The sequence below is a fragment of the Bufo gargarizans genome, chromosome 8 (assembly GCF_014858855.1).
Source record: "Bufo gargarizans isolate SCDJY-AF-19 chromosome 8, ASM1485885v1, whole genome shotgun sequence".
Taxonomy (NCBI): Eukaryota; Metazoa; Chordata; class Amphibia; order Anura; family Bufonidae; genus Bufo; species Bufo gargarizans.
Window position 1 is genome coordinate 137,286,265 of NC_058087.1, and position 22,974 is coordinate 137,309,238.

Genomic DNA, 22,974 nt, shown 5'->3' on the forward strand with positions numbered 1-22,974 from the left:
GCGCTGAAAATCCTGAGAGATCATTACTGCTGGCCAAGGTAAGCCACGTATCATAAACTTATACACAGAACTAACATCTCTTCAGAAATCTGAATGTGAAAGTGTCACAGACTATATCATACGCACAGAAACAGCTATTACAGCACTGAGAAATGCAGGGGAGACCCTCAGTGATGGACTGTTAGTTGCTATGATTCTTAAAGGTCTGCCTGAATCATTCAAACCATTTGCAATCCATATAACACAAGGTAAAGAAGATATGACTTTTACTGACTTTAAAACCCAGTTAAGGATTTTTGAGGACACTGAAAAATATCGTAGCAGCACAAGCACTGACAATGTTATGAAGGTCAGCACCCCTGTTATACCAATAAAGGGGAAAGACATCATTATCTGCTACAGTTGTAATCAGAAAGGTCACAAAGCCAATGCATGTCCAAGCAGAGTGAATAAAAGGAAGACACAGCGGTGTAGTTATTGCAGGAGCTCCACTCACAGTGAGACATTGTGCAGACGAAAAGCACGAGACAATGTAAAGCATGTAGTGGATGATACAGAACAAACATTTGCTTTTAAGATAAGCGAAGACCAGTTAAGCAATCCCGTAACAAAAAGCCTGATGGTAGATACAGGAGCAACATCGCATATTATTACAGACATTAAGAAATTTAAAAGATTTGACACCTCATTTAAGCCAGAGAAACACTACATGGAGTTGGCAGATGGGAAAAGGACTTCCGGTGTAGCACTCAAGAGAGGCGACGCAGAACTGTACCTAATGGACAGTAGGGGAAAACAAATGAGAACATTGCTACAAAACGCATTATTTATCCCCACATATCCACAAGACATATTCTCAGTTGAAGCAGCAACAAGGAATGGGGCGTCTGTGGAATTCCGACAAGATGACAGTATTCTGGCTCATAAGAATGGTACAAAGTTTATTATAAAGAAATACAACAGGCTTTTCTATTTGGACACCTATAAGGGATGTGAAGACAGTTGTTACGGTTGTTATGATATTCAGATATGGCATAAAATTCTTGGTCATTGTAATTACGATGATATCTTGAAACTACAGAATCTAGTAGATGGAATGAAGATCCAAGGTAAGGTTGATAAGTCCAACCTGAAGTGTGAGATTTGTACCCAAGGGAAATTTGCTCAGAGTAGAAACAGAGAGTCTGACACCCGTGCAAAATACCCACTTGAACTAGTACACACAGATTTAACAGGTCCTATACAGCCAGTTGCAAAGGACGGATTCAAATACATCATAGCGTTCACTGATGATTATTCTGGTGCAGTGTTTGTATACTTTCTGAAGAACAAGAGTGACACAGTTCTAGCCACAGAGAAGTTTATCGCTGACACTGCCCCCTATGGGACCATCAAGAGAATGAGGTCAGACAATGGTACCGAATTCACATCGAATGACTTCCAGTCACTACTCATAAAGAGGAGCATAAGACATGAGACTTCATGCACCTTACTCACCGCATCAAAATGGAACGGCTGAAAGAAACTGGAGAACACTGATAGAGATGGCAAGATGTATGCTAATAGAGAGCAAAGTACCAAAAGAGTTATGGACATATGCAGTGATGACAGCAGCTATGATTCGAAATCGATGCTTTAACAGTCGTTTGAAGCAAACGCCGTACAACATACTGACAGGGAAGAAACCAGACTTTTCAAAAATGAAGATTTTTGGGTCAGAATGTTTTGCATACAAACATGATAAGAAAAAGCTGGATCCAAAATGCACAAAAGGAATTTTTGTAGGATATGACAAAAATAGTCCCTCTTACCTGGTGTATTACCCTGAAACTGGCAAAGTCTTCAGGCACAGACTAGTAAAATTCATTGAAAAGGATGTAATCGAGAAACAAACTCAGACTGAGCTGTTGGACAATAATGATGATGACTATGAGGAAAGGAGTGTAATTCCTGTATCAAGTCCAATAACTAAAGAGACCCCAGATTCTTTAGTGGAGATTGCAGAGGACAAAGATGATGACCAGGGTACAAGATACCCTACAAGAAATAGAAAAACTCCTCAGTATTTAAATGACTATGTACTAGAATCTGTTCGTGATGATCAGGTACTGATAAATATAGATTACTGCTATAGAACACATGATGTACCCCAGACCTTCAGAGAAGCCATGGAAACACCCCAGTCACAAAGTTGGTTAGATGCAATGAAAGAAGAGATGGAATCACTAAAGGAGAATGATACCTTCACATTGACCACGTTACCAGAAGGTAAAAATTCAGTGGGGGTTAGATGGGTATATGTGATAAAAAGCAATGCAAATGGAACTGAAACGTACAAAGCCAGGTTTGTGGCAAAAGGTTATAGTCAAGTAAAGGGAACTGACTACATGGAAACTTTTTCTCCAACTGCAAATTTTACTTCATTACGCATTTTGATGCAAATGGCAGAACAATATGATTTAATTTTGCATCAAATGGATGTGAAGACAGCTTACTTGCATGCCCCAATTGATTGTGATATATATATAGACCAACCAGAAGGTTTTGATATCAAAGATGACACAAATAAAAAGCTAGTTCTCAAACTAAAAAAGTCACTGTATGGTCTTAAGCAATCGGGAAGAAACTGGAACAAGATGCTACATGATTATCTATGTTCAAATGCATTTATACAAAATTCTGTAGACCATTGTGTATATGTCAAACAGAACGGCAATGAACAAGCAATATTACTAATATGGGTTGATGATCTGATCATTGCTGCAAGCAATGAAAAACTACTCAATGAGGTGAAGTTAACACTTGCGACAAAATTCAAAATGAAGGATCTTGGGAAACTGAACTATTTTTTGGGCATTGATTTTAGACAGACTAGTGAAACGGTGAAGATGAATCAGAAGAGATACATTTTGAAAATGATAGAAAGATTTGGTATGTCAGATTGTAAACCGAGATCTACTCCCTGTGAACAAAAATTAGATTTCGACGACAAAAGCGAACTTGCAGATGTAAAAAGCTATCGGGAGATAGTAGGCAGTTTGATTTATGTGGCTACGTGTACAAGACCGGATTTGAGTTGGACTATAAGCAAACTGTCACAACATTTTTCACAACCAAGTGTACAACACATGATCACTGCCAAACACGTACTGAGATACTTGAAAGGAACTGTCAATTTTGAACTATGCTACAGAAAATGTAAAGAGAAATTAAAACTAGAGGCGTATAGTGATGCCAGTTGGGCCTCAGACCAGATTGATAGGAGGAGCACAACAGGATATTGTTTCAGCCTGACTGAAAATGGACCTCTGATTTCTTGGAAGTCAAAGAAACAACCAACAATAGCACTATCTTCCTGTGAAGCTGAATATATGGCATTAGCCGCAACCACACAGGAGAGTCTATATCTTGCACAATTGCTAAGAGAATTGGACAGTGAATGTCAGTATGAACCAGTAAAGATCTTTGAAGACAATCAGAGTGCGATAGCTCTCGCAAAGAACCCAGTTTACCATCAGAGATGCAAACATATTGACATTAAATTTCATTTCCTTAGATCTGTTCTGAGTGAAGGCAAGATAGATCTTGAGTATTGTTCTACGGATAAAATGGTAGCTGATGTTATGACTAAACCAATAACAAAGTTTAAGCTTGATAGGTTTGTTAGTTATATTTTTGGAATATAGATAGTAAAATGATGTAACTGTACCAAACTATTTCTCATAAGCAGTATAAGAGCAAGTGGGGGTGTTAAGATATATGACATTTTCTTTATATGCCCTTATACAGCTTATCTATTGATCTACAGTCATATGAATATGTTGTCTGTTTGTTAACCAGAAAGTGTTTAAATAAAGTTGTACACACAGAGAAAAAAAAAAAAGAGAAAAGAGGCTGCACAGTAAGCAGCAGTGTGTGTTCCTGAGGAAACAAAAAGCATGGTGCCTGTGTGAGTTTGTCCTCCATCAGAGAGCTGCTGTAATCCACAAGATAAGTTCAGAAGCAACTTAATCCGGTTATCCTGTCTCTTAAGTAAAGAAATGGCAACAATCCACTTGTTCGCGCAGCCTGGCTTTTCTTCTGTCTTCATCTTTGCTGTGCACAGAAAAAGGATCTGTGGTGACATCACTACGCTCATCACATGATCCATCACCATGGTAAAAGATCATGTGATGGACCATGTGATGAGCGCAGTGATGTCATCAAAGGTCCTATTCCTCAAAGAAGAAGAGAAGAGATGCCGGCTGCGCGAACAAGTGGATAAAAGGGGAGTTAAATAATTTTTTATTGTTTTTTTTAACCCCTCCAGCCCTATTGTACTCTGTATTCAGAATGCTATTATTTTCCCTTATAACCATGTTATAAGGGGAAATAATAGAATCTACCCAACCTTGAACCCAAACTTCTGTGAAGAAGTTCGGGTCTGGGTACCACATTCAGTTTTTTATCACGCCCGTGCAAAATACATTGCACCCGCGCGATAAAAACTGAACGGAACGCAATCAAAACTGACTGCAATTGGGTACCTACTCACGCGGGTTTGCCGCAACGCATCCGGACACGCTCGTCTGCAAGGGGCCTAAGCGAATCATAACAAAAAATAAATCTATTTGGTACAATCTGCTGTGTACTGTCACATTATTTCATATATATATAAATATATGTAAATACAAGTAATTCTGATGATGCCTCTTTGCATTTTCAGTTTGAAAAACTTGGTTTCTCAGATCCGTGGATAATTATACCCAGCTCTGTGGCCTATGCTGCAGGTATGTATTGTTTATAGATTAAATACTCAGAATCTGTAAATAAAGAGCATCTGTCAGCATGATCAACCCTATTAAACTAGACACACTGCATGGCAGGGTTGATCATGCTGATGATACCTTGTTAATGTCTGTATAATGCATTGTTCCAGAGAAAACAGAATTGTTATTAATATTAAATTGGCTAGTTGGAGCACTAAAAGGCCGGGCAGAGCCCTTGGAGCACCAGTTTGTGAACACCCCTACAGTCTTAGCCACTTCCCTATCCCCTGGAGTGGCAGGTCTGGGTATTTCAGGGAAAGGGTAACTGGGGGAGTGGCTAAAACTGCAGGGGTGTTCACAAATCGATGCCCAATTACACTGACAGCTAATAATGCTTTGGTATTTTAAAGGATAGCTGTCACATTTGGACCCAAATTTAAATTTTTATATATGTAGTTACTTTTACCATGATATTCCAGAATCACTAACTATTAGACCTACTTACCCCATATTTCAGAAGATTCAGCCCTTAGCAACCAGTCTGCATAAAACTGCAATTTCACTATTCTGTTAAGATGGCTGCCACTGCCCACAGCCTGAGGCTAATCCTGCCTGCCCTCACTACCCACAATGCATTGAGCTCCTCGTGCACTAGCTTCTGCACCTCAACCAATGGTTGCTGCTCTCCACACTTAAACATGCCCTCCTCCTCCTTACAGTGCCATCCACAGATCCCCCGCTAAAAAGTGCCATCCACAGATCCCCCTCCCCGACCCTCACAGGAGTACATTTATAAACTGTAATCCGTAACTTTAAAGGGATTCTGTCATCAGATTTTACCCCTATAACCTAAACATATGCTCATGTCCAGACTAATAAGAAGAATCCTAAGCTGGCCTTATTAAACCTCACTGTGGCTCTATTTGCCCATAAAACAGGTTTTAATAATCTGTCAATCATTTACTTAAGGTGCCCAAGGGGAGGTCCGTTAATACAGGGTCCCCGCCCACACCCCTCACCGTCTGGTGCCCAGCGCCACCTTCCCTGTCTTCAGAGCCGCCTTCTACAGCTCAGCGCCGCCTCCGCAATCCTCCCAGTTTCTCTGCCAGATCCCGCGCTTGCACACTAGTGATTGACAGGTTATAAAAACCATTTTTGGGGGCAAATAGAGCCACAGTGAGGTTTAATAAGACCAGCTTAGGATTCTTCTTACTAGTCTGGACATGTATATTCTAAACCCCAGGCAAGCGTCCCCGTCACCATGGGAACGCCTGGGGGTTAGAATATACCATCGGATCTCGGGCGGGACTCGGGGAGACTCGCTGTCATTTCCTGCCAGCAACATGAACGCGCACGCACGAGGACGGCCTCCTTGTGCGTCCTTAGTCTTCCGTCTAAGCACAATTAGAAGACGGATGAGTCATAGCAACCGGATTTTAATCTTAGGTAAAAATAGCATATACTGGGGACATAAATGTGGTTTTTAGGAGTTATTTACTAAAGAACCAAAGGTTAAAACATTGCAAACAAGGTGATATTCATCACCAAAATCCAATATTGAAAAAATAATAATATGTGACAGTTATCCTTTAAGTATACCACAGCAATATAAAAACAAATAAATGATCACATTGCACTTTATTCTCTGTAGATTGCACATAGCCCAATGAATCAGCCGCAAGCTGTAATATACATATTAATAAACAGGAGATTACAGATCCATACTGTTGGTGAACACGAGTTTGGCAACCACCACAACAGGCGTTTCAGCCTGCAACCATTGCCTAAACCCAAAACTAACCTATCATTGTGTATGGGAGCCCCACAAAGAATGTTTATCCTTTTCAACACAAGATATGATAACTTACCATATTTTTCATTTTATGAGACACACCTCATTATAAGACGCACCTACCTTTTAGAATAGGAAAAAGAGAATTACATTTCTTTTTAAAATACATTTTTCATCAATCTTTATCAGACCCCCCTCAATTTGACCCACAAACTTTAGCAGACCTCAGGTCAGACCGCCCGCCCCCTTAAACAGACTCCCAATTTTCATCTGATTTCAGATCACGTCCCAGACCTCTGAAGAAGACACATAACATCAGGTCATAATGCACGACTGCTTGCACTACTGGGGTCATTTATCAAACTGGTGTAAAGTAGAACTGGCAGTTGCACCTGGGAAATGATGCCTGAAGTGGCACAATGATTGCCCACATAAGAGAAGATGCCATGGGTGTAGATAAAGGCTCATCGGCCCTCGTGCAATAGTCCAGCTTGGGCACCCCTTCCCTCAGTGCTTTGTGGCCAGGGATAGAGAAACAGGGAAGTACTTAGCCTTTGTGCTGCCTGAGGCATAAATGTTAAATTCTTGACCTAACCCCTTCACTCCAGCCAGAGGTGTAACATGACCAGCATGCACTTTCTATAATACTGGTGTCTTCTTACGCAGCACAAGGGTCTTTGGGCCCCCTCAGGCTCTTGGGCCCAGTAGTCACTGCACCCCCTATAGATCCGCCCCTGGACGATACCGGGATCTTCATCACCATCCATTTGCATTTATCATCCATACATCAGCCATTTGCATCGAGCTGTCCAGTCACTGTACCAGATCGATTATCCAAGCTATTTTTTCCCTGTTTTATTGATATTTATCTACAATCACATAGTGAACACATATTAATAGAATTAAAAAACAAAACAAAAAAAAACACCCACCTTAAAGAGAGGAAGGACAAACAAAAAAAGAACAAAAGGAAGGAATCTTTATATAATGCCAACTTAAAACTTGACTTGTCAATCCACCAATTCAAGCTCAAGTCAGAGGGACTTTAGTATGGCAAAAATATATTGACACCTCTAAGGCCCCTTTTACACGGGCGAGTATTCCGCACGGGTGCAATACATGAGGTGAATGCATTGCACCAGCACTGAACCCTGACCCATTCATTTCAATGGGGCTGTGTACATGAGCTATGTTTTTCACGCATCACTTGTGCGTTGCGTGAAAAATCGCAGCATGCTCTATATTCAGCGTTTTTCACGCAACACAGGCCCCATAGAAATGAATGGGGTTGCGTGAAAAATCGCATAGCATCCACAAGCAAGTGCGGATGCAATGCGATTTTCACGGATGGTTGCTAAGGAGACGAGGGATGAGCGATTCGGGACCCCATTTACTTTATTATTTTCCATTATAACATGGTTATAATGGAAAACATTAGCATTCTTTAATACAGAATGCAAAGTCAAATGTCAATTGAGGGTTGAAATAATAAAAACATCACTCACCCCATCCACTTGATCACGCAGCCTGGATCCTCTTCTTTGTTCTTCATGGTGAGCAAGATGACATCAGCGAAGGTCCTTTTGCAGGTCCTTCAAGAAGAACAAAGAAGAGGATCCCGGCTGCGCGATCAAGTGGATGGGGTGAGTGATGGTTATATTATTTTTTTTAACCCTCAATTGACATTTGACTTTGCATTCTGTATTAATTTTTTTTCCATTTTAACCATGTTATAATGGAAATTAATAAAATCTACAGAACACCGAATCCAAACCCGAACTTCAGTGAAGAAGTCTGGGTTCGGGTCTGGGTACCAAACATTCAGTTTATCACGCGCATGCAAAATGCATTGCACTTGCGTGGAGAAAAACGGAAGAACGCAACGATTTTCCCTGAACGCACCCGGATCCTATCCAGCCCTCACCTGCGACACCCATGTGAAAGAGGCCTAAGGCCCCTTTCACACAGGCGAGTATTCCGCCCGCGAGTTGCACCCGCACTGAATACTGACCCATTCATTTCTATGGGGCTGTTCACTTGAGCAGTGATTTTCACGCATCACTTATGCGTTGCGTGAAAATCGCAGCATGCTCTATATTGTGCGATTTTCACGTAACGCAGGCCCCATAGAAATGAATGGGGTTGCGGATACGGTGCGATTTTCACGCGCGGTTGCTAGGAGACGATCGGGATGGAGACCCGATTATTATTATTTTCCCTTATAACATGGTTATAAGGGAAAATAATAGCATACAGAATGCATAGTCAAATAGCGCTGGAGGGGTTAAAAAAATAAAATAAAAATTAATTAACTCACCTTAGTCCACTTGTTCGCGCAGCCCGGCATCTCCTTCTGTCTCCATTGCTGAACAGGACCTGGGGTGAGCATTAATTACATGAACAGGACCTGTGATGACGTCACTCCGGTCATCACATGTTCCATCACATGATCCATCACCATGGTAAAAGATCATGTGACGGACCATGTGATGACCGAAGTGACGTCATCACAGGTCCTGTTTATGTAATTAATGCTCACCCCAGGTCCTGTTCAGCAAAAGGAGACAGAAGGAGATGCCGGGCTACGTGAACAAGTGGACTAAGGCGAGTTAAAATTTATTTATATTTTTTATTTTTTAACCCCTCCAGTGCTATTTGACTATGCATTCTGTATTCAGAATGCTATTATTTTCCCTTATAACCATGTTATAAGGGAAAATAATACAATCTACAGAACACCGATCCCAAGCCCGAACTTCTGTGAAGAAGTTCGGGTACCAAACATGCTGATTTTTTTCACGCGAGTGCAAAACGCTTTACAATGTTTTGCATTCGCGTGGAAAAAAATCGTGGGTGTTCCCGTAACGCACCCGCACATTTTCCCGCAACGCCCGTGTGAAAGGGGCCTTAGTGTGCAAGATATTATTTATCCATATTATAGGTCAAAATAGAGCATAATGTGTCAATAATAATATGGCTGACATGACTTGCTGTGTATCAACCATGATTAACTCTGTTTTCACTGTAGCTTTCATTTTGGAATATCTGTATCTCATCTTAAAACCATTTGCATCATTAGACCCAGTGCTCACCAGACATGAGGTAAGATATCACCTACCTTTTTTGGTAGCAAATGCCATACCTTATAAATTTATGAAGTGAAAATTAAGGTAACCCCTAATATTCCATTCCCACAATCCAAAGATAGGTATTTAGCATTTAGATTGTGAGCCTCAAAGTGGCAGGTGAGGGTTGATAGTAGAAAAGAATATGTTGGCGCTATATAAATAAGTAAAAAATAAAAATAAAAATAAATCACATAATCGCACAGGGACAACCAAAAGTCTTCAGTGTGAAAACACTTCAAATAACTCTTCATATCTTTGTTTCTGGTACCCCTGTGAGTACTACATGTGGAAAGGGTTCCCTGGTCAATATATACTATATGTTTTCCTTTAGAAGATGCACCATAAGGTTTTAGAGGAGAAAGATAAACATTTTTCATCAGACCTCGATCGTCATCAGACCAGACCCCCGATCTTCATCAGACCTCAGATGAGACGTCCAATCTTCATCAGACCTCAGATCACCTCCAACCTTCATCAGACCCCTGATAAAAAATAAAAAATAAAACACACACACACACACACACCATCTCATCTCTCCTACTCCATACAGCCCTGCCACTCAGGAGATCAGGAGATCCAGCGCGCTCTTCCTGCTGCACTGCACTGTGACCTGACGTTGCACAGAGTTAGGTCATAGTGCATGCTTACATGCACTACATCCTGAAGTGCCCATTTACGTACACTGCGTCCTGATGTTGTATACTGTAAGGCACAGCACCCGGAGAAGGCCAAGGAGCGTTAACCACACTACACTCTCCCAGTCCTACTGTACAAATGAGTGCTTCCATAATAAAAAGCACTCATTAGTATTCGCTTTATAAGATACATTGCCATTTTCCCCCACATTTGGTGGGAAGAAAGTGCATCTTATAAAATGATAAATATGGTATATAAATTTACCTGTATCCACAGCAACCAGGAAGTAGAGACCAGCATCAGAATGGGAGACCTTCGAGATTAATAATGTCTTGTTTTATTACTTCTTTTCTTATGGCATCAGCCAGACTACCCCTTTAAAGGAATGCCCTATTGCTTTAGTCAAATTTTCATGTTAAACATTATTTATTTTTACATTTTTTGTGTTTTTTTTTATTTTCCATGTCACTATAAGGCTACATTCACACTAGCGCTTGATCGGATCAGTTCTGAACGGATCCGATCATATTAATGCAGACGGAGGCTCCGTTCAGTACGGATCCGTCTGCATTAATAACTTAGAAAATTTTCTAAGTGCGCAAGATGCCTGAGCGGATCCGTTCAGACTTTCAATGTAAAGTCAATGGGGGACGGATCCGCTTGAAGATTGAGCCATATGGTGACCTCTTCAAGCGGATCCGTTCCCATTGACTTACATTGTAAGTCTGGACAGATCCGCACGCTGCAAGCAGCGTTCAGCTGTCCGCCTGTCCGTGCGGAGGCGAGCGGAGCGGAGGCTGAACGCCGCCAGACTGATGCAGTCTGAGCGGATCCGCTCCATTCAGACTGCATCAGGGCTGGACGGAGGCGTTCGGGTCCGCTCGTGAGCTCCTTCAAACGGAGCTCACGAGCGGACCGACGAACGCTAGTGTGAAACTAGCCTAACCTGCAGTTTTCACACTGGCAACTAGGCCTAACATAATCGCCTTATGTGTCTTTGTTATTTGCCCTTGTTTCTTCAGATATCACAACTGCAGACCATAACAAATACAATAGAAAAACAGTACATTGTTCTCTCAGGCTGCAGCCATGTCTTCAACCCCCCCCCCCTTTGAGGCCAGTGCATGTGAGCCAAGAAATATAGGAGAGGGCTGGGTTTAATCTGGATATTGTCTACACAGTGAGCGTGGCCATTTGTTTGTTGGACGGACCCTCCTAGGTATTAATAGTACATATACATTTGTTAACAGGAGCTGAACACATTCACTTCTGTGGGAAAGTTTTTTAGGCATGCTCTGTGCCTACAAAGATTACATAGATTATATCAAAGCAGATAAGCTGTGATATCATCTATTGTGAATGGTGGATCCTGTGTTATCCATACAGAGGTGTTATTAGTCATCGTAATTCTGCCTGGGATGATAACGCACAAACCAGAAAATGATGACCTATTATAAGGCCTACAAGAAAATTTAGACTAGCACATTCATATTCATAGTCATAGATGCATATCCATAAAGCAAACATGGTTGATAAAAAAAAATGGCTGCACAACTTTACACATAAAAACAATAGAGCTGAGAAATGGGGATCATTCTAAATTAAAGTGGTATTATACCTACTATAGATGGAAAAATGGAAGCTCTTTGCGCACATTTTGATCAAACTATTATTAAGCCTTGTAGCCAGTACGAAAATTGCAGGATTTATATATATATATATATATATATATATATATATTTTTTTTTTTTATATACAGTAGACATGAAGATGGAAAATTAAACAAAACCTGATCAAATATTCCCAACAATATGTTTAGAAATGTGTCATTAGAGAATGAATTATTGTTTAAATCACATTTCCTTTAACCTCTTCAGGAGTTCCGCTGTGCATGTATGGCAGAAGTCCGGACCTTAAAGATAGTGCCCGCTCAGAAAATGAGTGGGTGCCATAGCCACCGAGTGCCTTCTGTTTTACACAGCAGACACCTGTCATAATAATAATAATGATTCATAATAACATAATGAATCTCCTATAGGCTGCAATGGTAAATCATTGCGGTCTATGGGAGAAGCAATGTTAAAAAAAAAAAAAAAAAAGTGTAAAAATATAAAAAAATAAAAATAAAAAATATGAAAAATTCTAATCACCCCCCTTTCCCCATATTAAAACTAAAAATTAATAAACAAACAACAAAAAAAGCTGATTGGCATTGCCATGTCCCAAAATGTCCAAACTATTAAAATATAAAAGTATTTACCCCTTAGAGCAGGAGTGCCAACCTGCGGCCCTTGATACCATTGTGTGTGGCCCCCAATCATCTGGTAACAGACATGTATGCCTATGTCTTGTGGCTGCTCACATTTCTGTATTTCATGCATTTATCACATTAGATGGGAGTCCTGGAAGTGTAACTAGACATTAATGGTATATATTGTGTGTTCAATATGCCATAAGTACAATATTTAAGTTGTTAATACACCTTTAAATTTTCATTTCGGCCCTCGTCATTGGTTCAGTCTGGCCATGTGGCCCCCAAACAGAAAATGTTGTGCCTTACAGCGAATGCCAAATGGCCAATTTGTCACTTTCTTGTTGCTTCATCTCCCCATGAAATTTAATAAGTAATTAAAAACTCATACACACTCCAAAATGGTAGCAAATACAACTACAGATTGCCCTGGAAAAAATAAACCCTCACTCAGTTTTGTAGACATAAATATAAAAAAAATAATTAGGGGTCAGAATATGACAAACAAAACCTTTAAAACTACGGCAGAATTGCGTTTTTTTTCCATTTTGGAATTTTTTTCCCAGCTTCCCGCTACATCATAAGAGGTTGCCATTGTACAACCTTCAAAAAAGTACAATCATAAATCCTGAAAAAAAGAAGCCCTCATACAAATACGTCAATGGAAAAAGTAAAAAAGTTATGACTCTAGGTAGTGTGGGGATTTGCTCTGGTAGACAGGTTAGCGGACGCAGTATAGAGGCAAGGAACCAGGTTGTATATCAAACTTCAGTGTTTTATTCACACTCAGCAAAACATAACAGTCTTGGTGCTTGTTCATACACAGCAAAACAAAACAATGTTCACCTGGAATCCTAGGTGTCAGTTCACACCCGACTGAATGCTCAGCCACAGAAAAGTTCACTGGCAGGCTACCAGGAGGCCTGCACGCCTGTTTGCAGTCTTCAGCCTAGAGGACTTCACAGCTTCACTGTCAGATGGAGGTAGATCCACACCACCTGATAGTGCTGACTGCTTTATAAGCCTGCTAAGAACCGGCCTGGAACGTGGGGAGTAGCCACCCACCCAGCACTTTGGCTACTCCCAGTAAAAGCCGCTCCGGATCAGCTTTACAGCCATACTAAACAGCTGAAGTGTCAGACTGCAATCTGCAATAATGACACTTGAAAAAAACGGCTCTTACCTCACCTCGGCCAGGAACCTCGGTGACACGTACCGACCATCAATGACAGCCCCTTGTTCCTTCCTACAGTAGGCAAAGAGTAAAAAACCAAAACACTAAAATGGAATCTGTCACCAGTTTTATGCTGCTCAGTCCTAACAGCTCCAGCTTCAGGCTTTCTCCACCCCCTGCCACTAATTCACAGTTTTTTTCCCAACTAAAGCTAGCAGCAGGCAGAGAAAATCAGGAGCTCATGAATATTCAGGATTCACCTGCATGTGCTGGAGCTGTTTAATGCAAGATTTTAGAAATTGACCCAGCATTTTGCTATGGGGATCTGTCACTAGTTTATGTTGCCCTTAGTTAGGACACCATAAAACTGTTGACAGATTTTCTTTAAAGGGCATCTGTCAGTAGATTTGTACCTATAAAGCTGGCTGACCTGTTACATGTGCGCTGAAGGCATCTGTGTTGGTCGTATGTTCAGGGCCAGTGCAAGGATTTTTGCCGCCCTAGGCAAAGATCCATTTTGCCGCCCCCTCATGTCACTCACTCACTGACAGACACACACACACACTGACAGACAGACAGACACGCACTCAGACACTCACTGAATGACGTACACAGAAACTCACTGACAGACACACATAGACTCACTGACAGAGACACACACACTGACAGACAGACACTCAGACACTCACTGAATAAAGTACACAGAAACTCACTGACAGACAGACACGCACTCAGATACTCACTGACAGACATACTCACTGACAGACACACACCTACCCACTGAAATAGACACTCACTGACAGACACTCACTCACTGGCAGACACTCACTGGCAGACAAACACACACATATACTCACTGACAAACACACAGACACTGACAGACAGACAGACATCCACACTCACTGACATACACTCACTCAATGACAGACACACATACATTTACTGACAGACAGACAGACATACACTCACTCACTGACATAAATACACAGGCAGACACTCACCTCCCTGGGGTCCAGTGTGGTGCAGCTCCTCAGTCCTCCAGCACGCCGTTTAGTATGCCGGGGCCGGAATGACGTCATATTCCGGCATCACTGAGGGCGCGCGATGGAGGAGTGGGGAGCCTCTAGAACAGCCTCCCTTGCCGCCTGCCTCCTCTCCTCCGGTAATTTACTGGCAGAGCAGGCACCTGCCATCAGGGTAAGCAGATGCCCGCTCTGCCATATTTAAGAAGGACCTCCACCTCCTGGCCCCCCTGTAACGGCGCTGGGGGCGGCTCAAGAGCCGCTCGCCCAGGGCTGCAGCCCCAGTCAGGGGGGGCCCACCAGGGAGCCCCCAGCAGGCCGGCACCCTAGGCGAACGCCTAGTTCGCCTATATGGTTGCATCGGCCCTGCCTATGTTCATTTGGGGCCGGCATTGCTGAAAAAAAATGAAGTTTTAATATCTGCAATCGAGCCTCTAGGAGCAACTGGGGCGTTGCTGTTACACCTAGGGACTCTGCTCTCGCTGCAGCTGCTGAGCCCTCTGCACTTTGATTTACAGGGCCATGCAAGGGAAAAAAGAATAACTCATGGCTATGTCAATCAAAGTGCAGAGGGTGCAGCAGTTGCAGAGAGAGCAGCGCCTCTAGGTGTAACGGCAACGACCCCGTTGCTCCTAGAGGCTCATTTGCATATATTAAAACATCATTTTTCAAAGCAATGCGGGCACATAGGAACATGGGACCAACACAGATGTCTTCAGCTGCCAAGCGCACATGTAACAGGTCAGCCAGGTACAAATCTGCTGGCAGATGTTCTTTATGGGAATAAGCACCAATGAGATTTACCAACTTCAAAATACATTTATTAACTTCCTATCATCTGCCTCCTCTTTTCCAGGTAATGAAAATTGTTGCGATGCACACATTCCGGATAGATAAGGCTCAGAAAGAGCTTGGTTACAACCCAAAAAAATTCTCCATGGCTGAATCAGTGGATCTTTATATGAAAACCAGGCCCATTTCATCACAGAAAAATCAGAATTTTGTAAAACTGTTGCTTATTACATTTGCTTTATTAATTTGTATTTTGTATCTACCTTTGCTTCTATGGAACCATTAGATACCCCGCACCTCCAATTAAAACCACCTAAAGTGTATTGTTACCAATAATGGGGAGGAGGTTACAATTTGAGAAGAAAATCAGTATGATTTTTATTATGGCCAGGGCTGGAGAATTACATTTCTGCAGTTATTTTGTTTATTGGTAATGAGATTCTAGGGCACTCACATACTTTGCATTTTAAGAACATTCTCTGATAAGGTTATTGTAGACGTTTGTATAGAAAACTGCATATAGCATGGTAATAAGGAATGGCCATGAATCTCACATCTAATAGATTCCACAGAAAGAAAGAGAAACTTATATGGCACTGTATACATTTGGAAACTTATAAAGGTACAGTAAGGGCCCATAGACTTCTAGGGGTGTTGTATTTTGTATTAGCTAGAGTGGAGAGCACCTTGGAGGACCTGTCCTCTCCTCTCCTCCTGCATTACACAGACAGTCGATTAATATGAAAGGACATAGTGTAATACTTCATTTCGCCTGTGGTGGCGGTGCAGGAAAATTAAACACATATGGCTAGATGACCCCCATAAATGATAGCTGGTCTTTGGGGATCCTGGCAGGGAGCTTAAAAGGGTTATCCTATGACTAATGTAAAAAATGAAAATCATACAGTACATGATAATCTCTTTCTAACAAAGCTAGAACCAGCCCTGTACCCCACATGGGCCCAGAGATCTCCCCAGTCATTGCTTTGCTAGATTTATAGCAAGCTGGCAGCTCAAGGGGCGTGTCTTTTCTGCTGCAGCTCAGGGGGCGTGTCCATGCTCTCCCTATTACAGCCCAGGAGGCAGATGAAGGATGAAACTGAGCATGTGTGGCCATCTTAGTGAGCAGGTCAAAGAAATAAGAACCAAAACAAACAGCAGGTGGCACTATACAGATACATTTTATTGAATATCTCACTGACTATGCTAAATTTTTAATTACATGCAATTACAAAAGTATTCAGATCCAGGTGCTGGTTTGAAAAAATTTAGAATAATTTTTGTGGGACAACCCCATTAAGGCACCCTTCTAACAAGCCGAGATTGTCTAAATCAGACAATCCCCTTAAGGCCCCATGCACAAGACCGTAGTTGTGGTCCGCATCCGAGCTGCAATTTTTGCGGCTTGGATGCAGACCCATTCACTTCAATGGGGCCGCAAAAGATGCGGACAGCACTCCGTGTGCTGTCCGCATCCTTTGCTCCGTTCCGTGGCCCCGCAAAAAAATATAGCATGTCCTATTCTTGTCCGTGACGCCCGCAAAAAACGAGGCCTATAGGATTTGCACAGTTTCAGAAGTAAAAACCCCTCCAGGATCCTCCTTAAATAAAGAACAAATAAGTACTTACCTCACAGATCCCAAGCTGCCGCTCCAATTCTCACAGCCGGGCTCTATTTAGTCGGCTGCAGCAGTGACATCATGTCGACAACACATGAACTCTGCAGCTAAGCACTGGCTTTATCGCAGCACCTGAAGAGTCCAGCGATTGGCCGCAGCAGTACTTGCCAGTTCCTTATTTCATGAGGATCCCAGGGGTTTGTCCAAGACAACCCCTTTAAATTAAAATCCGTCCCTGTCCTTCTGGTACATGGCTTCTTGAACGTGCATGCATTATTCCTCAACCCTTCCCCGTCCTCTAAATTGTCATATTTGTACCCACCATGTGCAAGCCTAACTGTAGGTGCCCAGCTATTGGTCCCCACTGATTCCAAGGAGGAAGGGGGCCACGGTGTCTTTTTATGGTTTCTCATTCTGCACATCCATTAATACATATTTTTATTACTGTACCTCCAATAAATATTTTTATTACTGTACCTCAGTGGTCTCCAACCTGTGGCTCTATGGCTGTCATAATCTATATAGACGACATTGATTTTTAAACAAAAAAAAAATATTTTTAAAAAATTGTTTATCAGACATTTTTGTACACAAAAAATCTGGGTGCTTCATGTACTGCTTTTTAACAATGCAGACGTGATTGGACAATACTCAAGTATTTTTATAATGATAATTTATGTTTATACAGATTCATATTCATTATTGCATCATTAGGCCTCAGAGATATTAAATGAATGACCGCTTGATAATCAAATATTTCAATAAAATATATTTTTTTTAATTCTTACTGTGCACGTTTTATGTAAATGTAGTAGACCTGGCACCTCTCATGACATGTCTATTCTCCTAAAAACATGTGTTCCCCATAATACTACGGTTCTGGAGTGTCTTTTCTTAGGACTGTTTTGTGCTGTTCCTCTGTTATCCCTCTTAGAAATGTATTAATAAATTGACAACTGGGTGTTACCAGTTGGGGGGAGTGCTTCCCTACACTCTCTGACACTGTCCAATCAGACCATGTATGGACACAATGCTTCGATAAAAGGAATGGTAACACCCAGTTGTCCATTTACTCATTGCAGATGCGTACACTGCAATAGACCTTCAGATATAGACTGGAGGGGAGACAAGCTCAGCGATGGATGTGACATTGGTGGAAGCTCAGTGTCATCTGATGGGAGTTTGGATCTTGTAGGTAAATAAAATATATTAAAAACTGAAAGCTGTGTACAAAGTGGGATTAGAGACTTGGACAACCAATCTAAGATCTTAAAGGGGTTTTTCGGAAATTCATAATGATGACTAGAGATAAGCGAATTTTATATTTTGACATTCGTTCACGCTTCGTTTGATGGTAAAAGCAGGATTGCATTATGGATTCCGTTACCATCTCTAATGATGACCTATCCTAAGGCCATCATTATCACATTGGCAGGGCTCCGAGTTCCGGCCCCCCTGCTGATCAGCTGTTCAGGGAGCCGCCGCGCTTCGCAGAGATTTGGTGAGTGCAGCCGGCTCACAGCAGTTTTCCAAGAACAGCGCCGTACATCGTATTACAGTTTAGCCCTATTGACTTGAATAGGGATGAGCTGCAACTAGGCCATGAGGCCGATGTACAGTAACGTCACATGGCCTAGGACTGTCATGGCTAACCTCCGGCACTCCAGCTGTGGTAAAACTACAAATCTCCCCTTGCTTGGCTGTTCTCAGAACTCCATAGAAATTAATGGATCATGCTGGGAGTCATAGTTTCACCACAGTTGGAGTGCCGTGAGCCTCTTCCTGTTGGACCCCCAGCAATCTGATATTGGTGATTGACTTATCCAGAGGACAGATCATCAATATAAATTCCCCAATATACCCATTTTGTTATTATGCCATTTACTTGCAAATAACAAGCTTATATAAAAAACTACCAGAAGATGGCAGTACACACCATCTATTTTCTTACAAATACAGTAATTTTTCAGAAATAAATTACTGACAAAAAAGTCACAAATTTGTTGTTGGATAGTAACCAGAATTTTTCTAGTTATTCCCTAAAAGTATCTTATAATCAGAAGATTATAAGATACGTCGCGTCCACATGGGCGAATAAACTTTTCTTCTTTTTTCATTACCGGTATTGATTACTACTACTGTAGCCTGGTCATTCTATAAAAGGTATCCATCTTTAACTTGACGTTTACAATGTGTTAAAGGGGTTGATCAGTTTCTAAAGTTATCTGCCATTGGCCCCTAATCTATTTTTTGGATTGACAAATATCTCTATGTCACCTAATAACTTACCCCTGCTGGGCAGCAGGAGGCCCCCGGGGGCCCATCTGCGGACTATGTAAACTTCTTCAGTCCTCAGCCACTCATGCTGGAGGGAATGGGGCAGCAGCCTGCATGCTGGACTGTCACTCAGTTCATAATGAGGATTCAGGACCCCTGTTCTCATGATCAGAGGTGGTCCGGCGAGAGGAACCCCAGCAATCACACAAATCCTGTGGGTAGATGATAAGTTGTTATAGGTTAGACATCCCTTTTAATGACAAAGAACAGTGCTGTATGGAGCATGCGCTCCCATCTCATGGTATATGTAGGAGACATGGGTCACACAATCCAGGATAAACATTACTATCCTTGGTATGTTTGCGATGTGCATTGTTTTTATGTGTATAAAGTGTAAAATGGATATTAAAAGGATTTAAAAAAAAAATCCCTGTGGCAGCGGTGGGATTCGAACCCACGCCATCGAAATGACTGGAGCCTAAATCCAGCGCCTTAGACCACTCGGCCACGCTACCACCTCAATGTAATATGCCTTATTAAAACCATATAGCCCTGCTGAAAAATCTAATGCTTCCTCTGAAAAATCTTTCCCATGTGACAGAATATTTGTCAATGTCTGTGAAATAGGAGCTCAGTCTGTTCTCTTGTTCCTATTTCCGCTTTGATAAATCACCGCCGTAAGCGAGCGGAAGAAATTCCTGTGCCTATATGTAGCACCTGTGAATTACCACCTGGTGGCACTGTTGCTCGCTTGATTCATTGATTTGTGCAGTGGTCCCTTGTCATAGGCCAGTGTAATATAGGAGATTTATCAAGACTTTCTGCGCTGGTCCTGATACCCCCTGTGCTGCAGGAGGAGGATGCACCTTAGGATGAGCTGCATGCCTCGTCATAGATTAGAACGGGTTCTCTGGCAATCTAAGACCGCTCAGAGCTGCCGTAAATTTCTGACTTCATTTGCACCAGAAAATGGCTGGAAATGAAGATACATTTTTCTCTGTTGTTGGTCACACCCCTTTCCTGCTCTTGTCACGCCCCCTTTTTGACAAAGGTGAGGACGGCGTAAAAAGAGGCACTTGCGACTTCCCCCCCCCCCCCCCCCCCAAAAGAGTTGCATTAAAAAAGCCACTTTTCTGGCACAGGGGAGATGATAAATCTCCCCCAGAGATTTATCAAAACAGACTCCTCACGTGCCTTTAAGGCCTCATGCACACGCCCGCAAATTGCTGATCCGCAAAACACGGATGGCGTCCGTGTGCGTTCCGCAATTTGCAAAACGGCTCGGACAGCCATTAATATAACTGCCTATTCTTGTCTGCAAAACGGACAAGAATAGGACATGTTATATTTTTTTGGTAGACCACGGAACGGAGCAACAGATGCGGACAGCACACGGAATGCTGTCCGCATCTTTTGCGGCCCCATTGAATGGGTCTGCATCCAAGCCGCAAAAACTGCGGCTCGGATGCGGACCACAATAACGGCCGTGTGCATGAGGCCTAAGACAGCTAACAAGATAAATTTACTTTGTTAGTTGCACAGTGACAGGGAGAAATCTGTCAATCGGCAGTGGGACAGTGGTGGGAGCGTGGACCTCATGAATACATTAGACCCCAGACTGACCACAGACAATGCTGTAGATTTACACATAAGTTGCAGACCAGTGAAATCAGCGTCTCTGTAACCACTATATGCTGCCCTCTAAGAGGCTGATAGGCTCCCTTTAAAACTTAGTGCCGAATATTATGTAAGCCTCCCTTGTGCCTCCAAGCCAGCTCTGACCTATTCATGTACAGACTCCCCAAGAACATGGAAAATGTCCAGCATTAAAGGGGTTTTCCAGGATTTTTTAACTGACGACCTACAACTGCATACAGTAAGCTCCCCCTAGTGGTGACAAAAGGCAGCCAAAATGTATTAATTAAAGGTTATCTGAGTTCTAGATATTAATGACCTATCCTCAGAATAGATCATCAATATCTGATCGGTGGGGGTCCAAAATCTGGGACCCCGCCAATCAGCTGTTTGAGAAGGCACAGGCACTTGCAGTGGTGCCGTGGCCTTATAATAGTTTTTTCTAGGCCAGTGACAACACATTCATCGGTAACGTGGCCTAGGCGTGGCTCAGCCCCACTGAAGTGAATGGTGCTGAACTGTGATACCAAGCACAGCCGCTATACAATGTACGGCGCTGGGAGAAGTCCATGGCACTACAGCAAGCACCGCTGTGGGGTGTCAGATCCCAACCAATCAGATACTGATTACCTATTCAGAGATTAAAAAATCACCGAAAACCTCTAACTTTTCCACCAATTTGTGCTACACTATCTCTTCTATGATATCAGAACAGATGGTTGCCCCTTTGCTCACCATATGCACCAATGGGTCTTGTGCGCTCATGATGCCATCACCGGTGCTTCCTTGGACCATTTTTAGTAGGTAATAAGCAATACACTTCGGGAGCACCCCACACAACCTGCAGTTTGGAGTATACGCTGACCCTGACATCTAGTCGTCACAAATTGGCCCCTGTTAAAGTCGCTGAGATCCTTAAGCTGATTTTTTCTGCTTTTAACAGAAAAACTAGAAGTGACTGTTCACTTAGACACTATATTAAGAAGTGACAGCACTACACACAGCGGCTTAGCTGTAGGGAGTGTAGAGGTAATAGAGTTCTACGCCTCAAAGTGGAGGACGCTCCCCCTACTGCTTGATTAACAGGGCTGGACATCTCCATAGGCCCTGATCTTGTGCCTGGGCCGCTGCTCCGAGCAGAGATGCAAGTGCAGAGAAGCTCTTTTCACTTTCAAATCACCGACTGTTCATGCGCACTGTGTAGCAGTGCATGCACAGTCGCAGTTCCAGCAGCGCCTCTGCACTTCCGCCGCTACCTGGAGCAGTGGCACAGGCGCATGATCGTCAAGGCCAGCCCTGTCAATCAAGCGGCAGGGCTAGAGTCCTCAGCTTTGGGGACTCCTCATCAAAGGCGACGAATTGATTAGCTCATCGCTAATCACAAGAGGCATTTAGTAGGTAGGGGCGATGTTAATAACTCTGCACTGGGGCCCAGGAGCTTCAAGTATATCCCTCTGATTATATGTGTTCTGTCAGTAAGGTGATAATTATTACAATCTATACAACCCCTTTAAGAGCTGACCCCTATGTCATACACAGGTAATACAGTATAGCAGGGAGGGTTATAAAGCACAGGCGCTTCCTTGGCTGTGTCAATATTTTCTCGCTTACAGGACAGAATGTACCGCACACCTACTGTTTAAAGAACGTCTTCATTCATACAGGAGCCCTTGGGAGCAGAAGTATGAGCCATGGGTCAGAGCACATGCACCCACCAACATCTCTCGAAAATACATGAAATATTCATGAGATCAGTCCGGCCCTAGACAGAGAAGAATTTACAACCAGTTACTAGCAGGAAAAAAATATACCATGAACGTAATGTGCAAAATACCAAGAAACAATGCTATTGTGTTTGTTGTGCATGGTCTAGAGTAGGTCAGGGATGAGCAACCTTTGG

General features: G+C 42.5%; 1 protein-coding gene and 1 non-coding gene across 3 annotated transcripts in view; one reads left to right on the plus strand and one right to left on the minus strand.

Moving 5' to 3' along the window:
- SDR42E2 (short chain dehydrogenase/reductase family 42E, member 2) overlaps window positions 1–16,527 on the plus strand; it is a 74,733-nt gene extending 58,206 nt beyond the window's left edge. The window contains exons 10-12 of one of the 2 annotated variants that reach the window (XM_044303523.1): window positions 4,706–4,769; window positions 9,569–9,642; window positions 15,608–16,527. In XM_044303523.1, the coding sequence (XP_044159458.1) occupies window positions 4,706–4,769; window positions 9,569–9,642; window positions 15,608–15,829 (360 nt within the window). In that variant the 3' untranslated portion in view covers window positions 15,830–16,527. The remainder of the gene's footprint in view (window positions 1–4,705; window positions 4,770–9,568; window positions 9,643–15,607) is intronic. The other variant, XM_044303524.1, reaches the window with a different exon arrangement.
- Window positions 16,528–19,872: 3,345 nt separating this feature from the next.
- TRNAL-UAG lies at window positions 19,873–19,954 on the minus strand. Its single transcript has one exon. It is a non-coding gene; the product is annotated as a tRNA-Leu (tRNA).
- Between the last annotated feature and the right edge of the window lie 3,020 nt (window positions 19,955–22,974).